Here is a 25,198-nt window from a genome sequence, read left to right as displayed (position 1 = left end):
GTTTTACCTTATAAATGTTCCTCAGGACAAGATGCATTTTGTCAGGATGAATGGCAGAAAGCACAAATATAAGTGTGACAACATCCACAGAATCTGCTGGTATATTGTCTAGAAGATCATCTTTGGTAAGATCACACTGGAACACTTTACATCTTTCAGTATTATATAAGGCATTTTTCTAGGGAAATTAAAAGAGCAAACTTTCACTGAAAATGAACAGCATTTGTTGCTACAATAAAGTAAAAATCTTGTGAAATTAATCAGTAGAGACACATAAAACACAGTGGCAAGAGAATATTAACCTCCAACAGGCAGCTACTACAATCAGAAATTCTTTGTTGCTGACTACAATAGTGAAACTACAACTAGTAAAATAGTCTGTTTCCATTAATTTGAGAAGGAATGTGCATTAGGACAATACAGAAAACATACTATTTCTGTTTTACTCCTTTTATTCCTTCTATTCTTTAAAGAAGACATAAATACTATTGAAAGAAATTACATCCTACAGGGTGATGAAAGTAAAGCTCTTGAACTACAGGTAAACTGCAAACAGTTGGGGTTTGCACATAATCAATCTCTAGCTGGGCTGCTCTAGCCCACAGTTTTGCTGTGGAAAATAAAACCCGGTCGTGACAAAAAATAAATTCAGCAAGAGCTGTGGAGGCAGATGCCATTAAGTCATCCAAAACCCAGGGTACATGCCCAGCCCAACCTCATCTTGGGGTGCAGCCACAGCATCCCAGGGAGCTGCTGTCCTCTTCTGTTTGCTACAGGTATTTCTTTCCATCTATCGCATGACAAATGCTGTCTGTGTCATGGAGTTCTTGGTCACAATGCTTTCAGTTAACAGATATATAGACATTTACCTGTGATTACAAACTTCATAAAGACTTTTAATGCCCAAAGTCCCCACCAGAAGTACTACAAGGCTCGACTCTGGACTGCAGTACCCACGACTAAGTGTAAACACATCTACTCCTAATCAAGTTACAAATTTCTTTAACAATAATTTTCCCAGCCTTGCTTTTAAGGTTCTCCTTGGGACTCTGTCTATTAAGGGCAAGCTTCCACGACAACCAAAATTTTGCTCTTACTGCACAGTCAGCAGAGATAGAGTAGGGCTACCAAAAAACACTATCTTTATAAATCATTAAAGTAATATACCATAATGCTCTAATTTGACACTGAATAGCCAAGTCTTGAGCAATAATTTGCCTTCTAACACAGGATCTCCACTGAAATGCATCAGTCTCAATTTTTTTGGCAAAGCATATTCTACCCTTCCTACAAAAAGGAAACCAAGAGAAGTCTGTTGTTGCAGTCATTTGTAATTTTAGAAGCTTCTAAAAAACACTCTAAAAGAAGTTCCAAATATCACACCAACCTTCACATAGTCAACAGCTCTAGGAGAGAAATCACAGGCATATGCAAAAATATTCATATCTTCTTCTAAGAGTGGAAACAAACAGTTTCCAACCCCGCAGCCTGCTTCCAGAATGGTCAGTTTTTGATCTACAAACTGGGGATGAAGCAATACAAGACAAAACATAACTTTTGTTTTCTCATCATATCAGCAGAAGAACTGTTCAACCACCATTTTAAAAGCTATAATCAATTTTAATTACGATTCTTCAAAAAAAAAAACCAAAGTAGACAGCCAGTGCATAATCTGACACTAAAACCCAGACATCTTGATTTCCACAAAATTAGAAATACTTTTAGAACACATTAATATTTCTTCAGTCATTTACCTCTTAAGTAATCAACAGATTTGTGCCATTTCTGTCTTGTCATTCATTCAGCTGTAAGGAACAACAGATGCATCTGGCTATTCCCCTTAACTGTGTCCAGCAATTAGCCTGCAATTCTGGATGCTTTTCTCTAAAGGAGTGTACTGAAGTGCACCAGCTTGCACACAGAGAGACAAGCTGTCTGCTTTAGGACTCAAAAACCAAATATTCCAGACTTCATTCTCAGCATCCAGGATGCTATGAACAGCAACCCCATCCAGTAAGGGCCAATTATAAACTGAAACTAAACTAATGCATATGATTCTGAGAAGTATTTTTTTACACTAAAATATACAGGGCACTGCAAACTTTACATGTGGCAGCTCTTACCCAAATGGCTTTGTTCTAAGTATTATTAACTCCCCTGGAAACAACTGATTGGAAACAATCAATCCCATCTTTTACAGCAGAACTGTATAGATCTCACCTCACGACATGCCTTTAACTCTTGAAACTCTCTAGTTGTCCAATGTCTGTCTTTGAAGAAGTTGGTGCTGTTTCTTTTGTAAAAGAGATCCCAGTTCTTCTGTGCCTCTTTCTCCAGTTTTAGTTGTTTAAACTCAGACACCAGAACCTGATCTTTTGCCAGTTTTTCAGCTTCTTCTGGGCTAAGGACTCGAGCACTATGGCCCTTTTTTTGGAAAGCACCATCTTCAGTAGATGTTGTTACTATATTTAAGCAATTTGCTGACGCCTTTTCTTGGAACATCCTAGATTCTTTCACACAAACATGAACACCAAGGACCCAAGGATGATTTTTTTTCTTTAGTGTATGGTTCCATCACTTAAGTAAAACAAGTGAGGATCTAGAAGAAGAATTTAAAAAGAGAGATAATTACAGTATGCACTTACTACAACTTTATTGATCTGTATTGTAAAAAAGGCAACCCTGACAGGGAAGAAATGATGATGTCTGGCTCCAGATCAGAAGGCTAAAGGATAGCTTTATCAAAACTATATTATATTACATTAATATACTACTTAAAGAGAGACTATCCTATTTTACATACATACTTCTTTCTTACCTATCAACTAACTAGCAAATTCGTGGCTGCCTGCTGAGCTTCGGAGACACAGCTGGATCCAATTGGTCATTGAACCCAAACAACCTTCACCAGAATCCAACCAAGCAATCACTTCAGGTAAACAATCTCCATACCAAATTCCACATGGGGAAAACAAAGGCGCAGAGATAAAGATAGTTTTCTCTTCTCTCTCCGTGCTTCTCCTGAGAGACAGAATTATGTCTCTCTGTCCAAAGAATGTGAATGCCAACAATCTGTCCTACCCGATGGACCTTGAGTATATCAAGATTTCTCTTGATTTCAGAAAATCTTCATCTAAACTAAGAACTGTATACAACATCACACTGATGTCAAAGTTAAAGAAGATACTTCAGACTCTCCTAGTCTTCCCTCTGCATTCCAGAAAGCTACCGAACAAGAAAAAGATGGTGCAACTCTATTTTCACTAAAAGAGACTTGAGAAGGAGAGCAACAGCTTTGTTTCTCATTAACCTCATTAAGAACACTTCAGAAAAAAAATGTAATTTAAGAACAGATGACATTTAAGAGTCAATTAAAATTAATGAAACAAAGCACATTCATATTAGCATTTCTCTTTCCTGCTCTCAGCTCTGTGAGAAAACACTGGTGAAAACAACAGCATTTGTAACACCGTGTCACCTAAAGAAGAGAACAAAACCAGTATTCTGGCCAAAACGCCCAGAACTGGCCTGTGCCAGCATTCATCCCACTGTCTCCTCCTGAGGATTCACACTGGTTTTAATAATCACAGATATTTTTATTTTCAGAAGTTAACAAAAAGCGCTTCACATAGGCTGGGAAGGGAGTCAAATATTTTCTCTGATGTTAAACTGGTTATGACACCTGCCTTGTCGTAAATAAGCAGATCCTGGATGATGGAACGTGGGAATTAAATCCTGCATGGCCCAGTAACTCCCAGGGAAGCCCAGGCAGCAAACACACACCACTCATATACATCAGTGCCCAGAGCCAGGCTATGGTGGCAATTTACCAAAAAAGAAATGAGAAAACCACAACAATACACACCTTAAAACAAACAAATAAGCAAACAAGACAAGCACTTTAGTTGTGTATTTTATCTTATGATAAAATACATTCTATAATACATATAATGCATTGTATGCATATGTTATGTATAATACATATGATGATATCATGATATATACATGTCATGAGACAAACACAAACATAAAATACGGAAGCGTGCAGATGAAGAAAAGAACTGTCAGAATTTCGCCCAGTGTCACAGACACACCCCCTGCTCCTCCATGAACAGCAGGAGCGGTCATGAAGAAGAGGCTCCTTTGAAAGGACGTCTCTTCAGGAAGAGCATATCCTCAAAACAAACAAACAAAAACTTAATCAGCAACATTTCTGCCGTCTTTCTACACACGCTCTAATGTAGGCACGCTCGGTTATTTCATCTCAGAACGAGCGAGGGAAACAAACGCAATCCAGTCCTTTCAGCGACGCATCAGCTGCGGTGGGAAGGCAGCGCGATGATAAACTCAATCGCAACAGCCCGTGCTTAGCTTAAAGAGCCTTTTAAAGGTGTTCAATCCAGAGCTAAGTCCACCAACATGTAACACCTCTGCATGATCCCCCGGTCCCCCACATGGAACCGGCTACCCTCCAGCAGCTCGCACCCCGGCAGGGAAGGAAAGGAAAGCCCCTCCTGCCCTACCGAGGGCGGGGAGCGCGGGGCTCCCACCTCCTCGGGGACCCTCCCCGGGGCAGCAGCCCCAGCCCGGCCCCGGGCCCCCGCCTCGCCCCGCCGTACCCGCCGCCAGCCCCGGAGAGGGTTCCCGGAAGGGAAAGCCAAGAATTTCCGGGAGGACGCCGGGCGGCAGCGCACGGAGGAGAGGGAAGGGACGGTTCGGGCCGGGAGCGGGGCCATGAACGGCTCGGCGAACTCGTTGCTGGACAAGGAGGAGCACCCGCTGCAGCTGGGCGAGAGCTTCGAGCGGCGGCCCAAGGCCTCCTTCCACACCATCCGCTGTGAGCGCCTCCCCCGCGGCCGCCTCTTCCTCCCCGCTCGCGTCCCGTCCCCCGGCTGCGCTGCTCCTCCTGCCGCGCCCCCTCCGCCGCTCTCCTCGCCTCCTCCGCTCCGCCATCGCGGGGCTCTGTCCCCTCACTGCGCCTTTCGTACCCGCTCCCCTCCTGCTCCCTCATCGCCCGTCTCCCCCCTTCCCTCCGATCCCCTCCAGCGCCGGTCTCCTCCCTTTGCCGCTCCCTCGGCCCCGGCTTTCCTCTCCTCGAGTGTTTTCCCCACAGAGGGTCCAGCAGGGGAAGAAGGGGAAGGTGGATGCTGGCGGGGAGGGGGTTTGAGCGAGGCAGGCCAAGGCGAAGGAGCAGCTTTAGAAAGTTTGTCATTAATCGGTAGGAAGCATGATGAGTTCCCACCGTAAGGCGGTGGTTTTGCCATCTTATTTTGATCTCTTTATGGCAATTAACTGCAGGACAGGTCCCACCGCAGGCCCGGCCCGGAGGGGCAGCCAGAGCATCCAGAATTGGGTTTTTAACTGAGTGTTTTGCTGTAATGTGTAGCCCAGTAGACCTGTCCCTGGCTGTCCTGACTCCAGCCAGCTTTTCCTATCCCAGGAAATCAAGCAGAAGGGACTTAGACACTTACAGCAATGCCTAACAAGTACAAGATAGATCCTGAGGTAGATTGTTTTGAAGAGGAACTCACTGTATTCCTGTATTTGGGTTCTGTGGGGTAAGAAATCTGAGCAAAACAAGTCCGGTTTTTATTACTAAAATGACTGGTAAACCATCAAGAGTAAATGTAAGTAATATTAAACTTATAATTTAGTAGTTTTCTATGGAAGTGGGGAATTTATACAGACAACAGCAGGATATGGTTTATGGCCTGGTCTCATTGCCCATATTCATACAGCACAAATAGTAGTTTCAGTGATACTGGTCACTCAAGTGCCTGATCCTCTGTGAATTAAACCCAAGCCAAATCCAGGTGAAAGTATACAGGATTTCTAGACTGGAAAGTGCTTCAATAGCAGATTTCCAATGGGATTGCAAAGCCAAAGCTCTTCAGACTACAACTGGAAGAATGCAGTTTTATTTCAGAAGATCTTTCTGAATGCTCTGTTTTCCATCTGTGACTTTTAAATGAGATTTCTTCATTGTCCTGTTTTATTTTTTCCCCTAACTGTTGTTCTGGAATGATTTATCTGGGATCCAAACATTATATTATTGCCATAATCCTCTTCATACAAACTACAATGAGAGGATTTCGTAGGCTACATTTGTTTCGACCTTCTTATTCGACCTTCGGCCTGGATTCATTCCTGTACTGAGAAACTGGATTATCCTTTAAAAACACACCTTGAAAACATTTGATTTTTGGGAAAAGAGCTGTGGGTATATTTGGAGGGAAATATGTGCTCTCGATCTACATGAGGGTTAGCCAGGCACGTGCTAACAAAATGAAAACAATTAGTTGAGTGTTTGTTTAAAATAACTCTGTATTGCTGTGCCTAAGAAAGAAGTCTGGTAGTGATATTCCTTTTAAGTTGGTGACTGTGCTGTTGAAACTCTTGATCCTGTTTTGGCAGACACTAGCTCTTGTACAGCTGGTTTCTTTTATTTAGCGAGCTTGCACATAAAGTAGGTGGGAAACAATAGCTAAAAACAGATTGCTCAGATTAAATTGAAGGCTATGGTTTGATCAGGCAGTTAAGGCATGAGGATTAAGTCAGGTGTGTCTGATTCTGCTTGTTGTGCTGTCAAAGTAAAACTCAATTAAACATTAGCATCCTCTTAATGAGAATTTATTACAAGCCAGAGTTTGGAGTTTTTTCCCTGCAAGTGTGTTTTTTATACTGGAGTTATATTTTAAATTTGTTCTGAGGTATTAGTTTCATAACTAATGTGGTAATTAAAAGCCTTGATAGTGAATATAATTGCACCTCTTCAGATGCAGGGATGCTAGAGTTGAATGCAGGCTTCTTATAAAAACAAACACAAAGCAAACTAGCCTATATCAGTGTGATTTTATTTCAATTTGTTTAAATCCTCTCTCAAGATATTAGAGGTTCTGATAGGGTTTTTTCTGTTTTTTTATGGCTCACCAGCACAACAGAATAATAAGGGGATAATATTTTCAATTTAAAATGTTCTCAGTTCAAATGAATACATTAAACAGAAGTGCCTTGGTTGGGAGACAAAGCACTGTACAACAGAGCAAAAATACCTAAAATAAATGTTAATTTAAAGCCAGTACAATGCCTCCCCTTCCTGATGCTTTCTATCCAGAGTGGCTTTGGACCAGCATGAAGCTGCTGTAGTAAGATCAGCACCTCTTTTTTTCCTCATAAGTGAGAGCTGAGATCTCCTCCACCCATGTGGAGCTTTTAGCATTGTTGTGGAGGTGAGATGGACGTTAGAGAGGCTGAACTATCAGTAAGACTAAATGAGTGGGTGTCTGTTGGGGTGGGCAGAGTTGGTAGAGTGCCATGACCTTCCCAGAGAAGTGTGTTTAAACAGACATCCTGGGTGCACAGGCACGACTCACTCTTGCCAAGTGACTTCAGCTCTCGGGTGATTTCAGCCACGAGTGACGCAGAAGGAAGGGACAGAAATCTTCGTAGGGGATTCCACAGAGGGTCTTTAGACTCTTACTGCAAAGGGGTCCAGGCACAAAGAACTCCTTCAGGCAGGGAGAGCAGGGCTTTATACAGGGATAGCGAGGGATGGAGCAGAATGTCAGAAGGAATGAGATGAGGGCACAGGGATGGAACAAAGGCGAAGGGCCAATGGGATACACAGAATTAACTTGTGGCAACAATGCATTCTGGGGGAAGCTTTTTCCTTGCCATGACCAGAGGCTGTTGCTTGAGGGTTGCCCTTCACAGGACTGTAGTTAGTCACTTTCTCCTTAGCTGGTTTACTGGCCTCCACAAGTGTCATTAAATTAGTGTTTGTCTCAGAGGAGTCTTCAGGCTTGCAATTGGCAACACTTAAGCAGAGCCCAGGGTTTTGGAAGGTGTTACTCCCTTGAGTTTGGTGCAGTTTTGCACTTGCCTCTAAAACTGAGTGCCACTCAAAGTCTGGGTTTGGAGAAGTCTGCTTTTGGTGTTCAAACATAAGATCTAGAATATTATTTCCATTTTGAAAAGGAAGTTCAGAATATGGTACCACCACATGACTGGGTTGCTACGTGTAGACACAATGTACTGATGTGTTATTCCACCCCTGCTGTAAACACTATATACTATTCCCTATAATCACAGTAAATATATGGTGGCTGGTGGCTCTTTGCAGGGCACGTTGATGCTTCTGGACACTCTAACAAATGTAATCACAATTGTTTTCCTCTTTAGATGATTTTAAGCCAGCATCGATTGATACGTCTTGTGAGGGGGACCTCCAAGTGGGTAAAGGAGATGATGTTACCATCACTTTGCCACATATTCCAGTAAGTCTGTTCTCTATGTGTCCCTCTTTACTCTCCAACAAATTTGCATTGTTTACAGTCTAATGTAAATGCTATTTTCAATTTCTATATAAAGACTGTGGGTTCAATATTTAAGCAGCCAGACTTGTAGTTTTTACCTTAGGAAACGACTGTACAGTTGGATCTTTGTAAAGGGTTATATTTGTAAGGTTGCCAAATTGTTCTTTACTTTTGATTCCTTCCTTCCTACTCTTCCTTGAGAGACAAAGAGACTTTTACTATTAGCTGAAGCTGTACACTTGGTTCCCATCCATTTTTAGTGCTATGTCTTGCTGAAGAAAGGCAATGTGATTTGGGCTTCAGTCAAGGCTGAATGTTCGGAACCCACAGGCAGACCTGTAAGCATGTTCCTGCCCTTAATCAAACATGTACAGAGAGGGCATAGAGGGTTCCCTGCCTTTAGCTTTATCAGTGGAAGCAAGAGGGCAGTCCCGGTGAGTGGCCATGAAGTAGTTTCCCATCCACTTCCTTCTCTAATGATGCCATAAAGATCTACTGTATGAGGATGATGACCAAACAGCAATAAAACAAGTGATCAATCTATTTATAGGTGCAGCTGGTTTGTAATTGAAGGTTCAGTGGTTTCCTTACCAAAACAAAAGAAAGTGCTCATGTGCTGGAACTGCATTTGTTTATTAGCTGAAGTTAATGCTATGTGTCAAGCCAATAAACCAGAATTCACAGACATCAATGGGTCTGGTAGCTGCAGGGGGGCACAGTCAGTTTGGAAGCCATGTGTCAGATCCTTTTGGTATTGTTCTTCCCAGCATGCCCGTGTTTTTAATTGGTAGGTGATAATTCTCACTGAATGAAGCTGTAGTCTGCTTCACCCTGCTCCTGTTCATTATATGGCTTTGGTCACCTTCAGTGCTGCAGGAGGTCACATACTGGTTTTTGTCTATAGAAATGATGAGCATGGTAGTGCTATTGGAGAGCAGGTAACAGCACAACTAACAGTAGCAGTCATCTTGGATTAGTTGGAAATAGTGTTGCTTATTCATTTTTTTGTGTTGAGTAGCATCACTTGTAATGTTCCTTCCCAAATCTCTGTACTGAGGAGCTTAATTTGATTCTCTTCTCCTCTGTATGAACAGCCTTGAGTTCACTATATGCTCCAAAGGCTGAGGCAGCCAGACCACTCTGTCTATGTTGTTTCAAGGCTGTGCTGCCTAGAGAGCTGGAAAATACTTGGCATACTGAAAAAGAATTAAAGGTTTTGAAATTGTTTCATCCTGACAAGTTTCACTGAATTTCTTGGATGCTGCTTTGCTGCTTTGCTTCTCAGTTATCCAACAATTGGATAGGGTTCAAATTCTGAGTTGAAGTTTTCTTTTTGAAATTGCCTAATCCCTGAAAAAATATCGCTGATAATTTGTTTGGTGGAAATATTTTGGTGTCTCTTGCAGCCTGGATAAATTGAATTACTACATGTGGATTTAGTGACTTTAATATTTGAAAAACAATCTGATTGGGGAAGGGAAAATTTCTGCTTGTTAGAGTACTACAGAAGATCATAGAATATCATGAGTTGGAAGGACCCCCAAAAGGATCATCAAAGTCCAGCTCCTAACCCTGCACAGAACAGTCCCAAGGATTATATCACGTACCTGAAAGTGTTGTCCAAGTGCTTCTTGAACTTTGTCAGGCAAAAAATCCTCACAGGTGAAAACAATTCTGTGCTGCAATCAGCAAAATCTGTAAGCCACTGTTACTTAGGCACTAACATAAACCCTAAACATTTAGTTTTAAGTAGGAGAGAGGGACTTAATTTGCTTAAGCACTTACATTCCTACTTACTGTTTAGCCAAAATCACAGCCTTTGCTGCTTTAGGAGGCTTCTGGGTAGCAGAATGGTAGCCAACAAACTTTGATCAATTTTCATTATGTTTGTGCATTTTACGTTTCCTGGCTTAGTTGTCAACAGCAAGCAGGATTTGACTTTAAGCTTTCTTTTTACTCTCTTAAATGTTGCTTTCCTCTCTTAAACGTAGGAATGATAAAAATGTAACATGCCTTTGAAGACTAGACTTTCTTGAGACATTCTTTCTGAATCGTATTTCTGAATCTCTCATACTGTGTCTTTGTTAGGAGCTCAGATTTTTCACACTTACTGTTCAGAACCCATTTTAAATTCAAATTAGCATGGAGAATTCAAGTTAGCAACATGGAGAATAGGAATTGCTTTCAGAGTAGTTAAATTGTGATTGTTCATTTTTGCTACTCAGAATTATATACAGGAGAGTGCAGGGTTTTTTCATTTGCTCCCTGATTTCGGTTGCTTTCCTACAGTATGTGCAAAGGCGCATATGAATAAATATTTATTTTTTAAAACGAATTCTTTTATACATTATCTACACATTACAGAGAAGCCTGAGAAGGTTTCATAGGTGAGAACTTAACCCCTTGAGTAACAGCTTTTTGACATGGCCAGGTGTGTATCCATGCTATTACGTGCAGATAGACCATGGATTCAGCTGGCTGTAACATCAAAACCAGGTGTATGAGCCAGGCTGTGCATGCATGCAGTACAGCTGAGCATAATCTCAGCATTATCAGTTAGCCAGTGTGCACCACCACATGAGATTTTTAGGTTTTTTTGCTTCTCAGTCTAAGCCTTTAGATTTTTAAGGCTCTGTGTAGCACTGTGTGGACTTGGCGACTTTCTGGAAGGCATCAAAATACCCCATTTGCCTTTGAGAAGATATTTCAGTATAATTTCATGGGCATATGCATGCTAATCTGACTTTGAAAAAGGCAGCTGCTCATACATAGTTTGTAAGTGACAGTTGATTGTAATCCACTGTGAAAATACTGCCATATATATTTATGTAAAATATGTGGTGCAGTTTAAATTATTTTTCAATTGACCACATATTACCTTGGGCAATAGTTCTGCTACACAAATAATTAGAACTTTATTTCTTATCCAAACACATGATTTCCAGGGCAGAAACATCAAGAAGATTTCTGATACTTGTCAGGGACAGCTATGCAAATTTAGTTATGCTGCCATTTTGGGAATGAGAACTGTAAATAAAAGCAGCCACAGTGAAGATGTTTTGTCACTACAGAGACACTTAAAATGATGAAAGGCATAATATTGCTGTGAGGAAATGTCTCATTTACTGCACATTTTCTCTGTATTTCTTTCTTCATGAATGAATATTTTCTGTAGGAACTAAACATTTAGTGCTTAGCCTCTTTTTCAGAACAACACATATATTCTTTCCTCTTAGTATTCATAAATTTTTGGACAGAGTAATTTAACCAAACAAATATATGCTTTTTCTTTGTACCAGGGTTCAACTCCACCAATGACTGTCTTTAAAGGAAATAAAAGGCCATATCAGAAGGATTGTGTGCTTATTATCAATCATGACACTGGGGAATATGTACTGGAAAAACTTAGTAGCAGCATTCAAGTCAAGAAAACAAGGTAAAGGTGGGGACAGGGTTCTTGATAGGATTAATTATTGCTGAAATTTCTTATTAAGACTGGGTTTTGAAATAGAACTCTTGTATTTTGTAGTGATGTTTTATTACTAAGCCTTAGCTTTACATGGCAAATTATCATGCCTAAAAATGCAAATAGGAGTATGAATCCAAGAGTAAAGAATTTGTAAATTCTCCACAGCTGAAATGACATTATTATAGTTTGCAGTGAAATACCTGTGATGATTTGAGGCTTTAGACGCTGGCTGAAGGATGGGATGTGTTTCAAGAATCTCTAGTTAGCAAAAAAAAAAAAACCATGTTAGACTGTCAGGATTATTGGACTTTCTAGGTTTGTTCCCTGCAGCTTCCTGTGGGAGTCATGATGTTTCAATAACATAATCCTAGGGAACAAGAAACACTCATTCCCATACTGGATAAGCAATATATGAAGTGGAACACAAGTACAAAGCCTCCAGCTGGTGAAGGTGGGCAGGGCTGTAAAAATAATGGTTATGGTGTTTTACCTAGAAGAACTGATGAAGCCAGAAATCCTTTCTGACCCAGTGCTCTGCTGCACAAATGCTACAAAGTATGCAGCTGGAAAGTTTTTAGCAGTCCTACTGCTCTACAGGTACCTGAAGTGTCTGGATCTTTTCAGGATCCCTGAATCACAGGTTGAGACCTAAAGAGAATGTAGTCATTAAAATGTCTTGTGAAGAAGAAACTCTTAAATAAGTTTAGAAGTTTTACATTAAAAAAACACTTTGTTGCAGTATAGAACCCTTAGCTGCTAAAACTACTAGAAAAGTGTGTTGCAGCTCATGGGTAGTTGGCTGGGTGTTTGCCAGGAACACCTTGAGTTCAAGGTAAATGGACTGTAGTCCTCCTCTGAGTCAGTGATGTGAAAATTCATCCATGTAGCATTCATCTTGTCCAGTGGATATGAGCACATCAGATGAGATTTGAATTCCCAATTTCAGTACTGCTGGACTTTGTCCAGGTGAAGCTTAAGTCAGAAGGGAACAAAGTAAGTGCAGGAGGGCCTGAGTTCTGTGAGATGTTTGGTTTCACTGAGTTCTGAGTCTGGTGTGGGGAAAAATACTTCAATTTTTCTTGGGCAGAGGGAGGGTAGTAAAAAGCTTGACGACCCCTGTTTTGATGAATAGTGCTTTGCAAAGTCATTGATTTTTTTATATCAGAAGTGCCTTATATTTTCCATGGCTGCTCTGATCTTTAATGACGTGAGATACTCTGTGGGAACAGGGCTTTTAGTGTTAATGCCTTGATGACATTCACAAGGGAGTAAGTAAATTTATTCCATATAAAACCATCTGTAGTTCCAAGAGCATAATTAATACTAGAAATCTTTGACTTTTACTTTCCACTTGATACAGTGAGTATCTTGCCAACTCCGCACTTCTGCTGTAGATAGACTGGAAGCTGCATTAATGTGGTATCCAACAGGTGCATGTCACTGATGAATGAAGAGGGGGTTCTGTGTGAGGCTGAATCTAGAGTTCACCGAGGCACAGAGATAGCCCAGTAAATGCTCCATGTATCAGCTCTGGTACCACAGGTGGTTTAGGTGACTTCCCAGGAAGTTCAACATGAGCTAGTTTAACTTATCTCGTGGTGGGATTAGTTTCCAGACACAAAGTGTAACACCGCTGAGCTGGAACCCTCCTAGAACAGAAACTGAGCTCTAATATCCACAAGCTGCTTCTGTGCTGCACTGCACAAAGCCATAACCCCAAAGGCTTTGCTGCTATGCAATAAATACACCACACCCTTTAACCTTATTATGGTGTACTGTAAAGGAACCGACTTTGGGTTTGTGGTTGTTTTTTTGGGTTTCTTTTTCTTCCAAGGGTATTGTTCTGCAATCTCAGTTACATCATGAGTTCAGTAAAAGGCAGAAAAACCTGGTTTGAACTGAACAGGTTGGCATAGTGTTATTCTAGAGACTATTTTCCACTAAGGAAACAGCTTAAACTGTTTTGAAGGGCTAACAGCAAATGGATAAAACCCATAAATTAAATGCTTGTAGGCTGTATTTAGCAGTAAGAATGATTATTCTAGCAAAATTGACCTCTAAGAGAGTTCAGTTTGAGATTATTTAATTGCAAGTGAGAAAATTGTTTCTTTCGCTGTGATTATTTTAAGCAGGATTTTGTTGTGAATGGATTTGTAGTTACTTTAAATTACTATGATTGATTATTCTTTTTTAAAAATACAAATACTAATTGCTAAATTAAAGCCTTCATTGTTGTTCAGGTAGAGAATTTGGCATCACTGAACCACATCTGGATTTGAAAATACATTTTGTAAGGATGTTGCAGTATAGTTGTATATGATTCTTTGTTATTGAAAGTAAGTGTTGCATACAGAAAGCTGTAATTCAGTCTTCATCTTTGTAAAACAAATTAGAGATCTGTACAAAAGGAAGTCACAGATGATGCATTAGCACAAAGATCTTGAAAAAGCTGGACATAGTTGCACAGTACCACTAAATTTGTCTGGTTGTTTCTTCAGAGCAGAGGGCAGCAGTAAGATCCAAGCCCGAATAGAGCAACAGTCTGCCCGAGCATCTCAGCCTCCTTCACAGTTCAGAGCCCCAACCAAGCCAGCAGTTGGACCTAAGACTTCTCCTCTGAAGGACAATCCTTCTCCAGAGCCCCAGCTGGACGATATTAAAAGAGGTAAAGAAGGGTTTGTAGTTGTTTTGTCTTTCCTCTTTATAATAAAAACTATGGCTGTGCAATTTCTAAAAACATTCAGGGATTAAAAGATGGTACTTGACAGCTGTGTTGACTTCTTTATATATTGTTTCTTTATTCATCTTAGTAAAGTGATTGATTATTCTCTTCTACTATAATAGATATTTATACTGCCATCTTCTCTGGCATGAGAAAACTTCCTCTTTCTCGATTATTTTCACTCTTCCAAACTATTTTTCTGTTTAGAAAAGAAGAAAAAAAAATTAATGTGAATTCAGAAACCTATAGCTCAGTGCTGGACCAATTGCATGGGTGTCCTAGGCCACCACAGCAGCAGTAACAAAGCATAATGGTCCAAGGTCTCCTTATGCAGTCAAGTCACTTGGAGAAAGTTACCCTGCTGAGTAAGGTTGGTGGGATGGAAGGGCTAGGCAGCTGTGTTCCCAGTACAAGACAAGCACGCATCATGCAATGCTAGTATTGAGGAATGAGAGAGCGAACAAACCTGCAGCTTATCCTCTTCCACAACCACTCCTTTGCAGCATTAACACACATGCCATATGGCTGCTAAACTTCTATTAAAAATGTACCTTAAAGGGATGATTGGCTCAACTCACTCTGCTGCGCAGGCAGTGCTTTGTCTTGGTGTTCTGCTGTGCGTAGGATGCACTTTCTTTGCCCGTGCCCTTTTCCTACTGATGTGATACCTGCTTTTGCTGTGGATAATATGGTCAGGAAAAGGAAGACTTTAAATTTTTGTTTGGTTCTTCTCTGGCACTGACACCAGACACAATTATTTTATTTTAAGCTTGTTCTTTCTGTCTGCTTTTTTTTTTTTTTCCCCTAGGTTTCTTTCTCTTTTTTCTCTGTCCCACATAGCTATTTTTGTCTGTAGACTTAGCCTGTGTTAATTGCCCAGATGAAGTTAATTACTCAGCAGGGTATTTTTTCAGTTTGTGGTAATCACTAGGTGACATTTTTGCTGTAAGCTGTGTGTTTGCATAGGTGCTGACTGGTCTCACTTTTCTGCAGTAGTAGTGTTTTCAATACTTGCATGCTGGTCAGCAGCCAGAATCAGCGTCTGAGAGATTCTGTTAACTACAGTTCCCTTAGCTGCATTGTTATTTTTTGTTTTCTGTATAATAGGTAAGGAGAAAGATAATAGGTGATATATAAATTTTTTCAACTGAATCAGTTGTGGATTTTAAATATCTTTTCCTGTAGAGTGTAATAAGCTACTTAACCTTTGGGGCACTCTTTTATATACATATAGCAATTTGTAAAGATTGTATTACAGTAAAATATTTACATTTGTCTGGGGTGACACCTATTCTAAAAGATCATTTACTAGTGGTCTAAAGTATAAGTCACATGGTTCAGAGTATTGTAATATTTTTTGCAACCTGATAATATTTTATATGAAAGGGCCTCCAAATAAATAACCTGTGGAATTTTGTTTCCAAAATCAAGGTTAGAGCACCTGACTTGTACTAAAAATAGGACTTTAATTTGGTGCTTTATAAGGAGGAGTTGTACAAAGCCCCAGAAGAGCCAAAAGCCTGGGTAGGGGTGTTTTTTTGCTTACAGTCTATAACTTTTTCCAGCACTGATGATCTAAACTGTCAGCATTGCTAAACCATTTATATCATAAGAACCTGCTTAAAAAAGGTAGAATTACAATGGCACCATTCCACAAAGAAATGTAGACAATGACCTGTAAAAGCTGTAAGGTAGTCTTCAATCCTGTTATCTTCCCTTAATGTGTGTTTTTGTGGACACAGACTTGTAAGCTCTGAAGAGCCTGTGTTCTTTCCATTCAAGTAGTAGCTTTCGTTTTGGTTTAAGTACTTCCTCTGTAGGAAAGAAAGATAAACAGAAAGCTGAAAATCTGTGGGTTTGTTTAATGAACACAGCACAGAACTTAAACTTCCCAAAGGAGCTTCTTGAAAGGATCTCTGGCACTTTGACACTCTCTTGCTTCCAGTATGCCCTACTTAAGGGTGTGGTGAGACACGCAGTCCTCATGATGTTTCACAGTAGTTTTAAGGTAACCTCAGTGCAGGTTTCTGCTTTCTCTGGTACCCTCAACTATGCATTTTCACCTCTGCCTTACAGATGAGCTGGAAATGAGCTTTCAGGTAGGTCAGTTCTGTCCCAGTACACAGCTGTCCAAACAACAGTGTCTGAGGACAGAGTCAGAGCATCTGGGAATTGAACCAGTCCCTTGCTTCATGGACAGAGGCTTTTGGGAGGCTGTGTCAAGGGTTTTGCACAAGTGGAATCCTTTCCTCTTCAAGCTTCTATATTGTCCTCGTGCCTGAAGGGAGCATAGGAGGGGGTAGGAGCTTATTCTTTTGAACATTCAGCTACATCTGATAATGTCTCATTAAGCTATGGACGTTTGCAGACATATACCACAATATAGCTATTTATTTGCACAAAATAATTGACATTTACCAGGCCTATTTGACCACAGCAGAAATGCCTTCAACAGCATTGACATAATTACAGCATGCAACATATTGATATATGTCAATAATATTGAAAAATTACAGCATGCAATAATATTGACATGATTACAACATTTGAGGAAAAAACTCACAGAATCATATTTCAGGTTTGAAGACTCAGTGCTTAAAAATCTGAGCAGATTTTATTTACCTGGAATGTGCCTGTGGTGTGTGAAGCTTATGCCATAGCACTGTGTTTGTCTCTCAAGAACACCTCAATCAAATTTTCTGCACATCAGTATAAAATACTGCTTCTTCTAGCTGCCGTCTCCACATGCTCAGGGTAACAGTATCAAGTTGATTTCTCCACTTTGCATTCTATTATTAACAGTAAGTGTTCTGATACAGGCATTCAAATTTAACCCTCCCTAAAGCTGCAGCCTAAGGTGAAGGCTTCAGTTAAAAAAATCTGCATAACCTATTGGAATTGAGTGAAGAAGTAGGAACGCTCTTACGGTATTTGATAGTGAATATATACAGAAGACAGCCCTGTTGAGAAAGGCTGTTCTGTTTGGATAATGATTTCTGACCTTGACTTTTTTTTTTTTCACTCTAAAACTTTCATTGCCTGCCAGTGTAAAACAGTCATTTTGTCTTGAAAGAAATTTTACAGCTGTAAGATGAAATGTAGAGAAGTTAAGGTTCCCAAACCAGTGTAAGACTTTTCAGATGATGTAGACTCAATTAAGGCAAGTATTCAAAACTGTACTGTATGGAAAGCTATTTTAAAAGTAACTGCTGCACATCCTGGCTCTTGTCATCTTTTAAACTACAAAGGTGTGTCGACATGAGGTGTTTGATCTTACAGCACAGGAAGATCGAGGAAAGGTCAAATTCTTTTGCTGTTCAGCTTAGAATATATGTACACATACACACACAACTATTTTAATTGGAAGCACCATAAGGAAATGTTTAACCCACGTCTTCAGTACCTCGAAGTGTACTAAACATAGCAGTCAAGTGGGAAAATGCAAAATTGAGCCATCGTAAAGCAGCCATGTTTTTCCTGTAAGGCTTTGATGTCATCATTGGCCTAGTCACTGACAGTGTGAGACAAAAAGTGTTTTGAACAGAATTCATTAGTGATCCTACTGAATTTCTCTTGACAGATTTCTAGTGGTGCAGCAGCCACCAGAACATTAGTGAAAACGATTGCTTTTCTCTCATCTGCTCGGATAAGATGTTTAAAATTCTGGGCTTGAGGAAAAAGAGACAACAGAGATCTGAGGGGAAGCTGTCAGCCTGTAAGGAAAAAGTTGACTAGAAGATGGGCTCTGCCCAAGTTTTTACCTGTGACCAGTGTCACTGATAACAGCCTTAACTTCCCAGTCCTTGAAGCTTGTGATACTGCTTCTGTTTTGCCTTTTATTGCCTCTGTTTAGTATAGTGGGCTTTAACACTACTTCCAAGGCATTCTCTGGTTCCTTTCTCATAACCAAACCTCTTTTGTGGGCTCTTAGTTTTCTGCTTCCCCAGCAGAAATCTCCCATTCTTCATTCTCACACTAATCTGCAATTGTTTAAAATTGGCCAGGCCAATCTTCCTTTCCCATTGGTCAGACAGCATCACTTCCTTCAGTGATTTCCTCACCTACTGTATTGAATCCACACTTCTTGCTTAGTTTTTTTTTTTTTTTTCCTAGTTCTTAGGGGTTTTCCCCTAGTTCCGATTTCAGTGTGTTTTTGTTTTAACTTTTCCTCTCACCACCGATGCCTAAGATCACTTCGCCTTCTTCATTCTATTTTACACGTGGGCTCTATGTTCTCAGTTCCTGTGCCAACATTCTTCCATTTCAGCCACAAGACTCCAGCTCTGTAGGCATACATGTGTACTTCTCAGGCACTTGTTTGTCCTGTGTTAGACTTGTCTGTTGTATCTTTTTGCAGTATGGACTGTGATAGGTGATTGTGCTTCTGCAATCCAGGATATTCTAACAATGTATTATAATAGCTATAATTTGCAGCTAACAACTCCATTACTAGAAGAATGTAGAAACTTTACATCATTAGGCTGGGGGCAAAAAAGTTGAAACCTGGGCATTTTAAAGAGAAAGTACACTTATTTCTGGTTACCTTTCCTTTAGCTTTCCCCTATTAATTTCCTAGTCTTAAATACAAGGAACATTTGTAATTTGAAATATGAGTAGGCTGAGAACAGTGATTCACAGGTGCTCATTTGTTTGTGTATCAGACTCCAGGCCTGAAATGTATTTCTAAAGCCTGCAAGACTGTGTTGAGAGGCAATAAGGGAGAAAGATATGACAGTACAAAGCAGTATCTGCTGTTGACCTTTTGAATCATATTTTCTTTCTCTTCCAGTGGTCTCTTATGCTAAGTCTTCAAGCTGAAAGAGTAGGTTTTACCTGGCATACTGGTAAACTACTGAGAACACAGATAGTATAGGCAGGGATCTGGATTTAGGAGATAAATTGGAGAAACAACATCACTATCCTTAAATACCCAGCTGGAGTATAACCATAGCACTTGAAATTGAGCTCTAAACCTTGAAAGTGAAAAATAGTGATTTTAAATCTGACAAAAGAAAATACAATTTCTCAAACTAATACATGCTAAGCTAGAGGAATTGTCTCCAGTGAGTATTGTGGAGGCTGAAAACTTAGCTGTTACTCTTTATTTTAGGCAGCCCAAGGAAATGAGTCTTATTTAAAAAGGGACTCTTGTCACACATCTGACCTAACATGAACTACTCCCAGCATCAGTTCTCCACTTGTTCGGTAGGGGTGGTAATACCTCATCTCTCCCTTCTTTCATTCTTGTCCCTTTAGTCTGTGAGTTTCCAGGGCAAGCACTGAGTTCTAACCCTGTGGGTATAGTACTGTTAGCACAACAAAAACCTAAATTTTTAGGGTTTCACATCCCATTCTTAATTTATGTGTGGATGTTGTTCTTTCATGGAAACTTGCCAAGATGAACTGAGTCAGTAGATACTCAAGCCTTGTAGGTGGATACACAAAGGAGTTGAGCTCTACTGGTGTTTAGGACACTTATAATTATGACAAATTCAACAATATTGTATAATTTGGGGTGTCATACCTTAATAGCTCTTTAGTAGCCTGCCGCTGTGCTAATCTGAAGCCCCCTGGCTTCTGCTGCCCAGCAGAGGCACAGTCAGCTGTGGGGGTCACTCCCCTGGATCTCGAGGAGAGTCAGGGAGCGGCTAAGGCAGAAAGTCACACTGTCTGCCTTGTTTGGAGGGGAGGTGGTGTTCGAGGAGGTCATAAGGGAGTCAACTCAAGGCTGGGAAAACAGTTTGTTTTAATCCAGGCTCCAGGGAGCTTGGAGCTACAGAGTATCCGGTAGCTAAAAGTGGCCTCGAGGCTTTTGCAACATCTTAAATACTGGGGCGGTAACAAGGGGAAGGGAATGCCCATTGACCAGTGGTGGGATTTGGGGGAGTGGAAGGTGAAAGGATAGACAGATATAAAAACCAATGGGGGAATCCAATCCCTCCTCACCCAGGGTAGAAGATTCTGTAAGAATGGGATGGGGAGCCGACTGATGGACGAGGTACCGGGGAGGGGAGGGGGAAGTGCCTAAGCATTGTCAGAGACATTGGCACTGAGGGAACAGCAGGAAAACTCAGGGTGGAACCGTTGGGAGAAAATGGGGTGTGGAGGGGCAAACCATTGCAGAACTGTTACAGAAACATAAAAACACAATACAACAGTAACCAGTCATTAAGCCAGCACTAGCTGTTGCTGATGAGGCTGTTGTGATGCTGTCATGGTGTTCCAGTGTTTCTTTGCACTGAAAATCCTAAAATGGGCCTTGTCTTGAGTTGTATTACTTCCTAGTTTCTGAGTAGTTTTCTTATTTCCTGGCTACTTGTAAGCTCTATAGAAGGTTGTGGTATTTTTGCCCCTTCCCCATTTGTGAAAATTCTCAGCTATTCTCATCTATCCTACTGCAAAGTTATTTGATGTCATCCATCTGCTTCTGAAGTTTGTTTACAGTGGGCTGTGTGGCAGTGCTGAAGCAGTTTCACACATTATCTGATGTAAAGGCAGTTTCTGTTGTGATCATTTGCCCATGTCCATGTACCCACCCTCCCACAAACCATTTTTTGTGTTTTCCAAAAGCCTGAATATCACCAGCATCTAACAATTCAGATTCAGATTTCCTCAATCAGCTAATATGCTTACTTTGTATGTAGACCATAACCTGTCAGAAATAATGAAGCTGAAAGTGCTTTCAGGAATGTGAAGTATATAAAGAATAATTGTGGAAGTGAAGGTTTTATGATAGTAATCTATGCTGTTGCTTCTTTAAATTTAGGTACAGCAATAAGTAAAATAATTTTCAGGATTTTTTTGTTTGCCGTCCTGTCTTGATCTTTCATGTGAGATATTTTGGTGCAATAAACCATACTTGACAAAACCATTGCTTTTGCACATTCTTTTCCAAAATTCCATGGGGCCCTGTTTATGGTGTCAACTGGATGAATTCCTTGTTATTTCAGAGCTGAGAGCAGAGGTTGAAATTATTGAGCAGATGAGCAGCAGCAGTGGAAGCAGCTCATCGGATTCAGAGAGCTCATCTGGGAGCGAAGATGAAAGCTCCAGCAGCGAGGGGGAAGAGCCAGCACATGTTTCCCCTTCCCAGCCACCACACCAGCAGTATAACAACAGGAATGCTGTTGCTAATGGCACCAGCAGGCCACAAGGAAGCAATCAGCTCATGAACACACTCCGTAAGTAAATGCTTGTGTCTTACCACTGGTGAAAGCTGATTATGGTCACTCATTTACTTAGCATGTTGGGCTAACTTCATGAAATGCCTTTTGCCAAATAGTAGTTCCAGGGAGTTGCAGTGGCCGAAGTACATGGGCAGATTTTATGAACAGGGGGCTTAGACTTGTCTGAAGGTGTGGAGATCCTGTGGGCCTCAGCGCAGTGGCCCCCATTGTCCCTGCTGGGTCTTGATTCAGGCCTCCAAGTAGCCACTGGTGTGGGAGGATCTGGTGCACTGGAGGATGGGAATTATTTTCATGTGAATACACAGATTAAATGGAAATAGTGGGGTTGACACGTGCCAGTTAAAGGTCTATAAAGAACTGTTAACGGCTTAAGGCTGTCCTGGGTTCCTAAGTACAGTCTCTGTGGTCTTCAGAGTATTGCTGTGTCAACATATTTATTGTGTGGGTCTCAGCTGTATTTTCACAAATACCACATTTTGAAGGGAAATTTAAATTAATGTTAAAATATTGCAGCTATGATATTGCAAGCATTGAATCAGTACAAGCCCACTTCACCCTTTAAAAAGTGTCAGGAACATTTTTAAAGCATAATTCTGTCCCATGAGACTCTCTGAGGACATGATGTGCATCTGTGTTGCTCTTTCCTTACACTACACCAGGTGTATTCTAACTCAATGGAGTTAAAATATTGCATTTGCAATTGCCATAAATTGTTCTTAATTCCTCCTGAGGCATGTTTGCACACATCTCTTGGCACCCATTCATAGGGAACTGGTGGAGTCTGAATACAGATATGTGTAGGGTTTCCAGATTTGAGAAGATAAGTATATTGTACAGACCACACAAAAAAGCCCTGCTGGAAATCTTAGAGGCCTGTCAGTCTTCCTGCCAGTAATGAAGGACTAAGTGAAATCCAAAGTTCAGCAAAGTCATTAGGACTGTGTCCATTTTCCTGTTTCTAGCCTCCTCCCTGCTTCTCCACAATAACAATACTGCACGGGTTTAATGATCTGAAGCCTCTGACTGCAGGAGAAATCTGGAAACCACTAGGGTAGCTCCTCTCTTCATACAATGCTTTTCGCCTTCGGGTTTAAAATAGTTTTACTGTGGGGATACTCACCCCTAATCCAAGTTCTTGTTTTGTAAAAGGGAGGAGGAGATGAAGAAATCCAGGGCTTAGCTGTTGCATAGATGCCCTGCAGCTGTTTTTACGGGAGGGCCGTAGGATATTGCTGGAAGCATTAGGTTCAATTATCAGAACACAAGCATGATTCTTGCCACTTTTTATCCCCTTCCATCTCACCAAATCACAAGTGCTCTGCAAAACAGGATCAGAGCCAGTAGGTTTGATTCATATATGGTCTTTCATCCAATCTCTGCACTTTGGAGGACAGCCTTCACCTTCACAGCACGTGTCAGCTTAGTTCAGCCTTGAGTTGTGATGGCTTTAACAGTCCTTTTGGTTTATTGACATGTGGAGGCCTTGCCTTGGCTACCCAAATGGCCTTAAACTGAAAAAAAAAATCTGTTTTTAAAGGGTAAAGAAAGCCAAGGAATTCCCCAATGCCTTGTCCTAGAGTCATATATGGGAGCTTTGGTGGGTGGAGGCTGTGGAATGCTTTCTGCAGCTACAAGTGTAGAGAGGGCTGTTGTCCCACCAGGGAGCCCCTTTGGTGGCTCTGGAGACAAGGATGCTTGGTTTGGCCTGAATCCAGCTGTGTATTAGCCCCATGCAGCTCTTGATGTTCTTGGGCAGTTTCATTAAATCACAGAAGATGTTTGCATTCATTTAATGTGTTATTCTTATTTAAATCTTCCAGTGTAAATATGACTGTTCTTTGGTTTGATTGCCATGAAATGTGAATTAACACCTACTCACTTGTTGTGTTTTGTTGGTTTTTGTTTTCCATAGGAAACGACTTGCAGTTGAGTGAATCTGGGAGTGACAGTGATGACTAGAGGCTGAGCTTTTGCTGCTTCTGTTACATATACATGAAGAACTAATTTACCTTGAAGTGATCCTATTGCTTATGGAAAGGAGCTGGCACAGAGATGGTTCCATGTTTGGAATTTTAATAGAAGAAATGTATTGCCCTACAAAATAGAAGAAGTTGAGGACTGTTTTACTGTGTGAATTACGTGTATATATTGTGTATATTCTTCTTCTGCTAAAGCTTTGAGTAGATATGTACAGTGAGTGAGCCAATGTATGTTCCTGTCCACCATATGTAAGTTTAACATGTAATTATGTGAGGTCATCTAAAAATTTCTTGTTTGTAGGATAGCTTCAGCGCATCATGACTTTTTTGGGGGACTTTTGTATATATGGTGAGCATGTGCCTACAATGAGTATAAAAAACCATGCAGGAACTAGTGTGTGCACTGAAGTGGGACTGCCATAAATTAAGTTTCAATACTAAATTGATTTCTTTGGTTTGGGACTTTTCTAATGCCTTTTTATTGCTGTTTATGGTTGATTTAATAGACTGACTTTTAAACAGTTGGAAAATAGGAATGATTAAACCATGTTCGTCACAAACCTTGCTGCATCAGTGCCTTATAAGCAGGTTTTTTAAATAGTGCTTCAATTCCTACCACCCTCTCTATAGGGAGTAACACTGAAACATCCTCAGATTGCTTCTGCAATTAAGAGCTGTGTCTCATACAGCCTGTCGTGCTCTGAGGGCAGTGACTCCAGCAAGATAAAGGATACTCATCAGTCACCTAAATCATCCAAGTAAGAATCAGATAAGCATTCTCTTTACAAACTGAAGGGTCTCGTTTAATTCAGACATTCAGACTTAGTCTTCAGAAATACTTACAAGCCCAACTACTAGAGACATTGCAATGACACAAATGCAAAATATTTGACTTTCTGAAATTCTAAGACTGCAGCTCTCTCTGCAGTTTCCTAGAGAATGCAAAGATGCATCTCTCCCACCACAGTTGTAAAGGTAGACTTTAGTCCATATTGTTTATTGGACAAGACCTCTTTGTGCTTGGCAGGAGTACACAGAACATTAAATATTTGCCAAGGGTGAAATTCACCCCTATTTAAAGGGTGCTTAGATGGATTATTGTTAACTTTTTTGCTCACATGGAAAATGAGTGCCATAGGCAGCCTCTTGCGACTTTTTAAAATCAAAATTCTGCTGACATAGGACAAGTTACACCTTAGTTGTGGTGTAATCCTGGGGAAGGGAAGCTGAATCAGATGCCTCTTCATTCTCAGGTGTCTGCTTTGCACTGCTCTCATCTGTCAGTTTGTGTTTTAACTCCTGTTTGTTTACTGAGCTCTGTCCTTTTTTTTAACATGTTGACGAGCAAGGGGACATTTCAAGGGAGATTTTATTAAATGGTTTATTTTTTTGCATTAGATACATATTTAGGCATATTTTTGCATTATTGTACATACATTAAAAATACTTGTTTTTTTAAAGTGTTTTGTGATGTAGGTATGTATTTTAATGGACAGTTATGAAATATACTTGATGAAAAGCCACAA

General features: G+C 40.6%; 2 protein-coding genes across 8 annotated transcripts in view; one reads left to right on the top strand and one right to left on the bottom strand.

Moving 5' to 3' along the window:
* Positions 1 to 4,759, bottom strand: part of METTL6 (methyltransferase 6, tRNA N3-cytidine) — a 22,445-nt gene extending 17,686 nt beyond the window's left edge. For 5 of the 7 annotated variants that reach the window (XR_012054602.1, XR_012054604.1, XR_012054605.1 and 2 more), the window contains exons 1-4: positions 4,620 to 4,759; positions 2,221 to 2,599; positions 1,388 to 1,522; positions 8 to 178 (exon numbers count right to left, since the gene is read on the bottom strand). Coding sequence is in view for 1 of the 7 variants with exons in the window: in XM_072925781.1 (XP_072781882.1) it covers positions 8 to 178; positions 1,388 to 1,522; positions 2,221 to 2,502 (588 nt within the window). In the remaining 6 variants the exon portion in view is untranslated. Of the gene's footprint in view, positions 1 to 7; positions 179 to 1,387; positions 1,523 to 2,220; positions 2,600 to 2,818; positions 3,664 to 3,686; positions 4,536 to 4,619 lie in introns of those variants that run through there. The other 2 variants (XR_012054606.1, XR_012054607.1) reach the window with 2 other exon arrangements.
* On the top strand, positions 4,705 to 25,198 carry EAF1 (ELL associated factor 1). Its single transcript, XM_002198468.7, has 6 exons — positions 4,705 to 4,837; positions 8,182 to 8,276; positions 11,615 to 11,751; positions 14,283 to 14,449; positions 21,457 to 21,687; positions 23,606 to 25,198. Exons 1-6 carry the CDS (start codon positions 4,735 to 4,737, stop codon positions 23,650 to 23,652), a joined length of 780 nt encoding a protein of 259 aa, XP_002198504.1. The 5' UTR covers positions 4,705 to 4,734; the 3' UTR covers positions 23,653 to 25,198.

This window comes from Taeniopygia guttata, chromosome 2, assembly GCF_048771995.1.
Source record: "Taeniopygia guttata chromosome 2, bTaeGut7.mat, whole genome shotgun sequence".
NCBI classification, from domain to species: domain Eukaryota; kingdom Metazoa; phylum Chordata; class Aves; order Passeriformes; family Estrildidae; genus Taeniopygia; species Taeniopygia guttata.
Note: the sequence above shows the minus strand (reverse complement) of the source record. Positions and strands in the feature narration are given on the sequence as shown.

Coding starts and splice junctions, on each gene's coding strand:
- EAF1 (XM_002198468.7), top strand. CDS start 4,735: ATGAACGGCTCGGCGAACTCGTTGCTGGACAAGGAGGAGCACCCGCTG. Junction 8,277..11,614: donor TCACTTTGCCACATATTCCA/GTAAGTCTGTTC, acceptor TCTTTGTACCAG/GGTTCAACTCCACCAATGAC. Junction 21,688..23,605: donor TCAGCTCATGAACACACTCC/GTAAGTAAATGC, acceptor TGTTTTCCATAG/GAAACGACTTGCAGTTGAGT.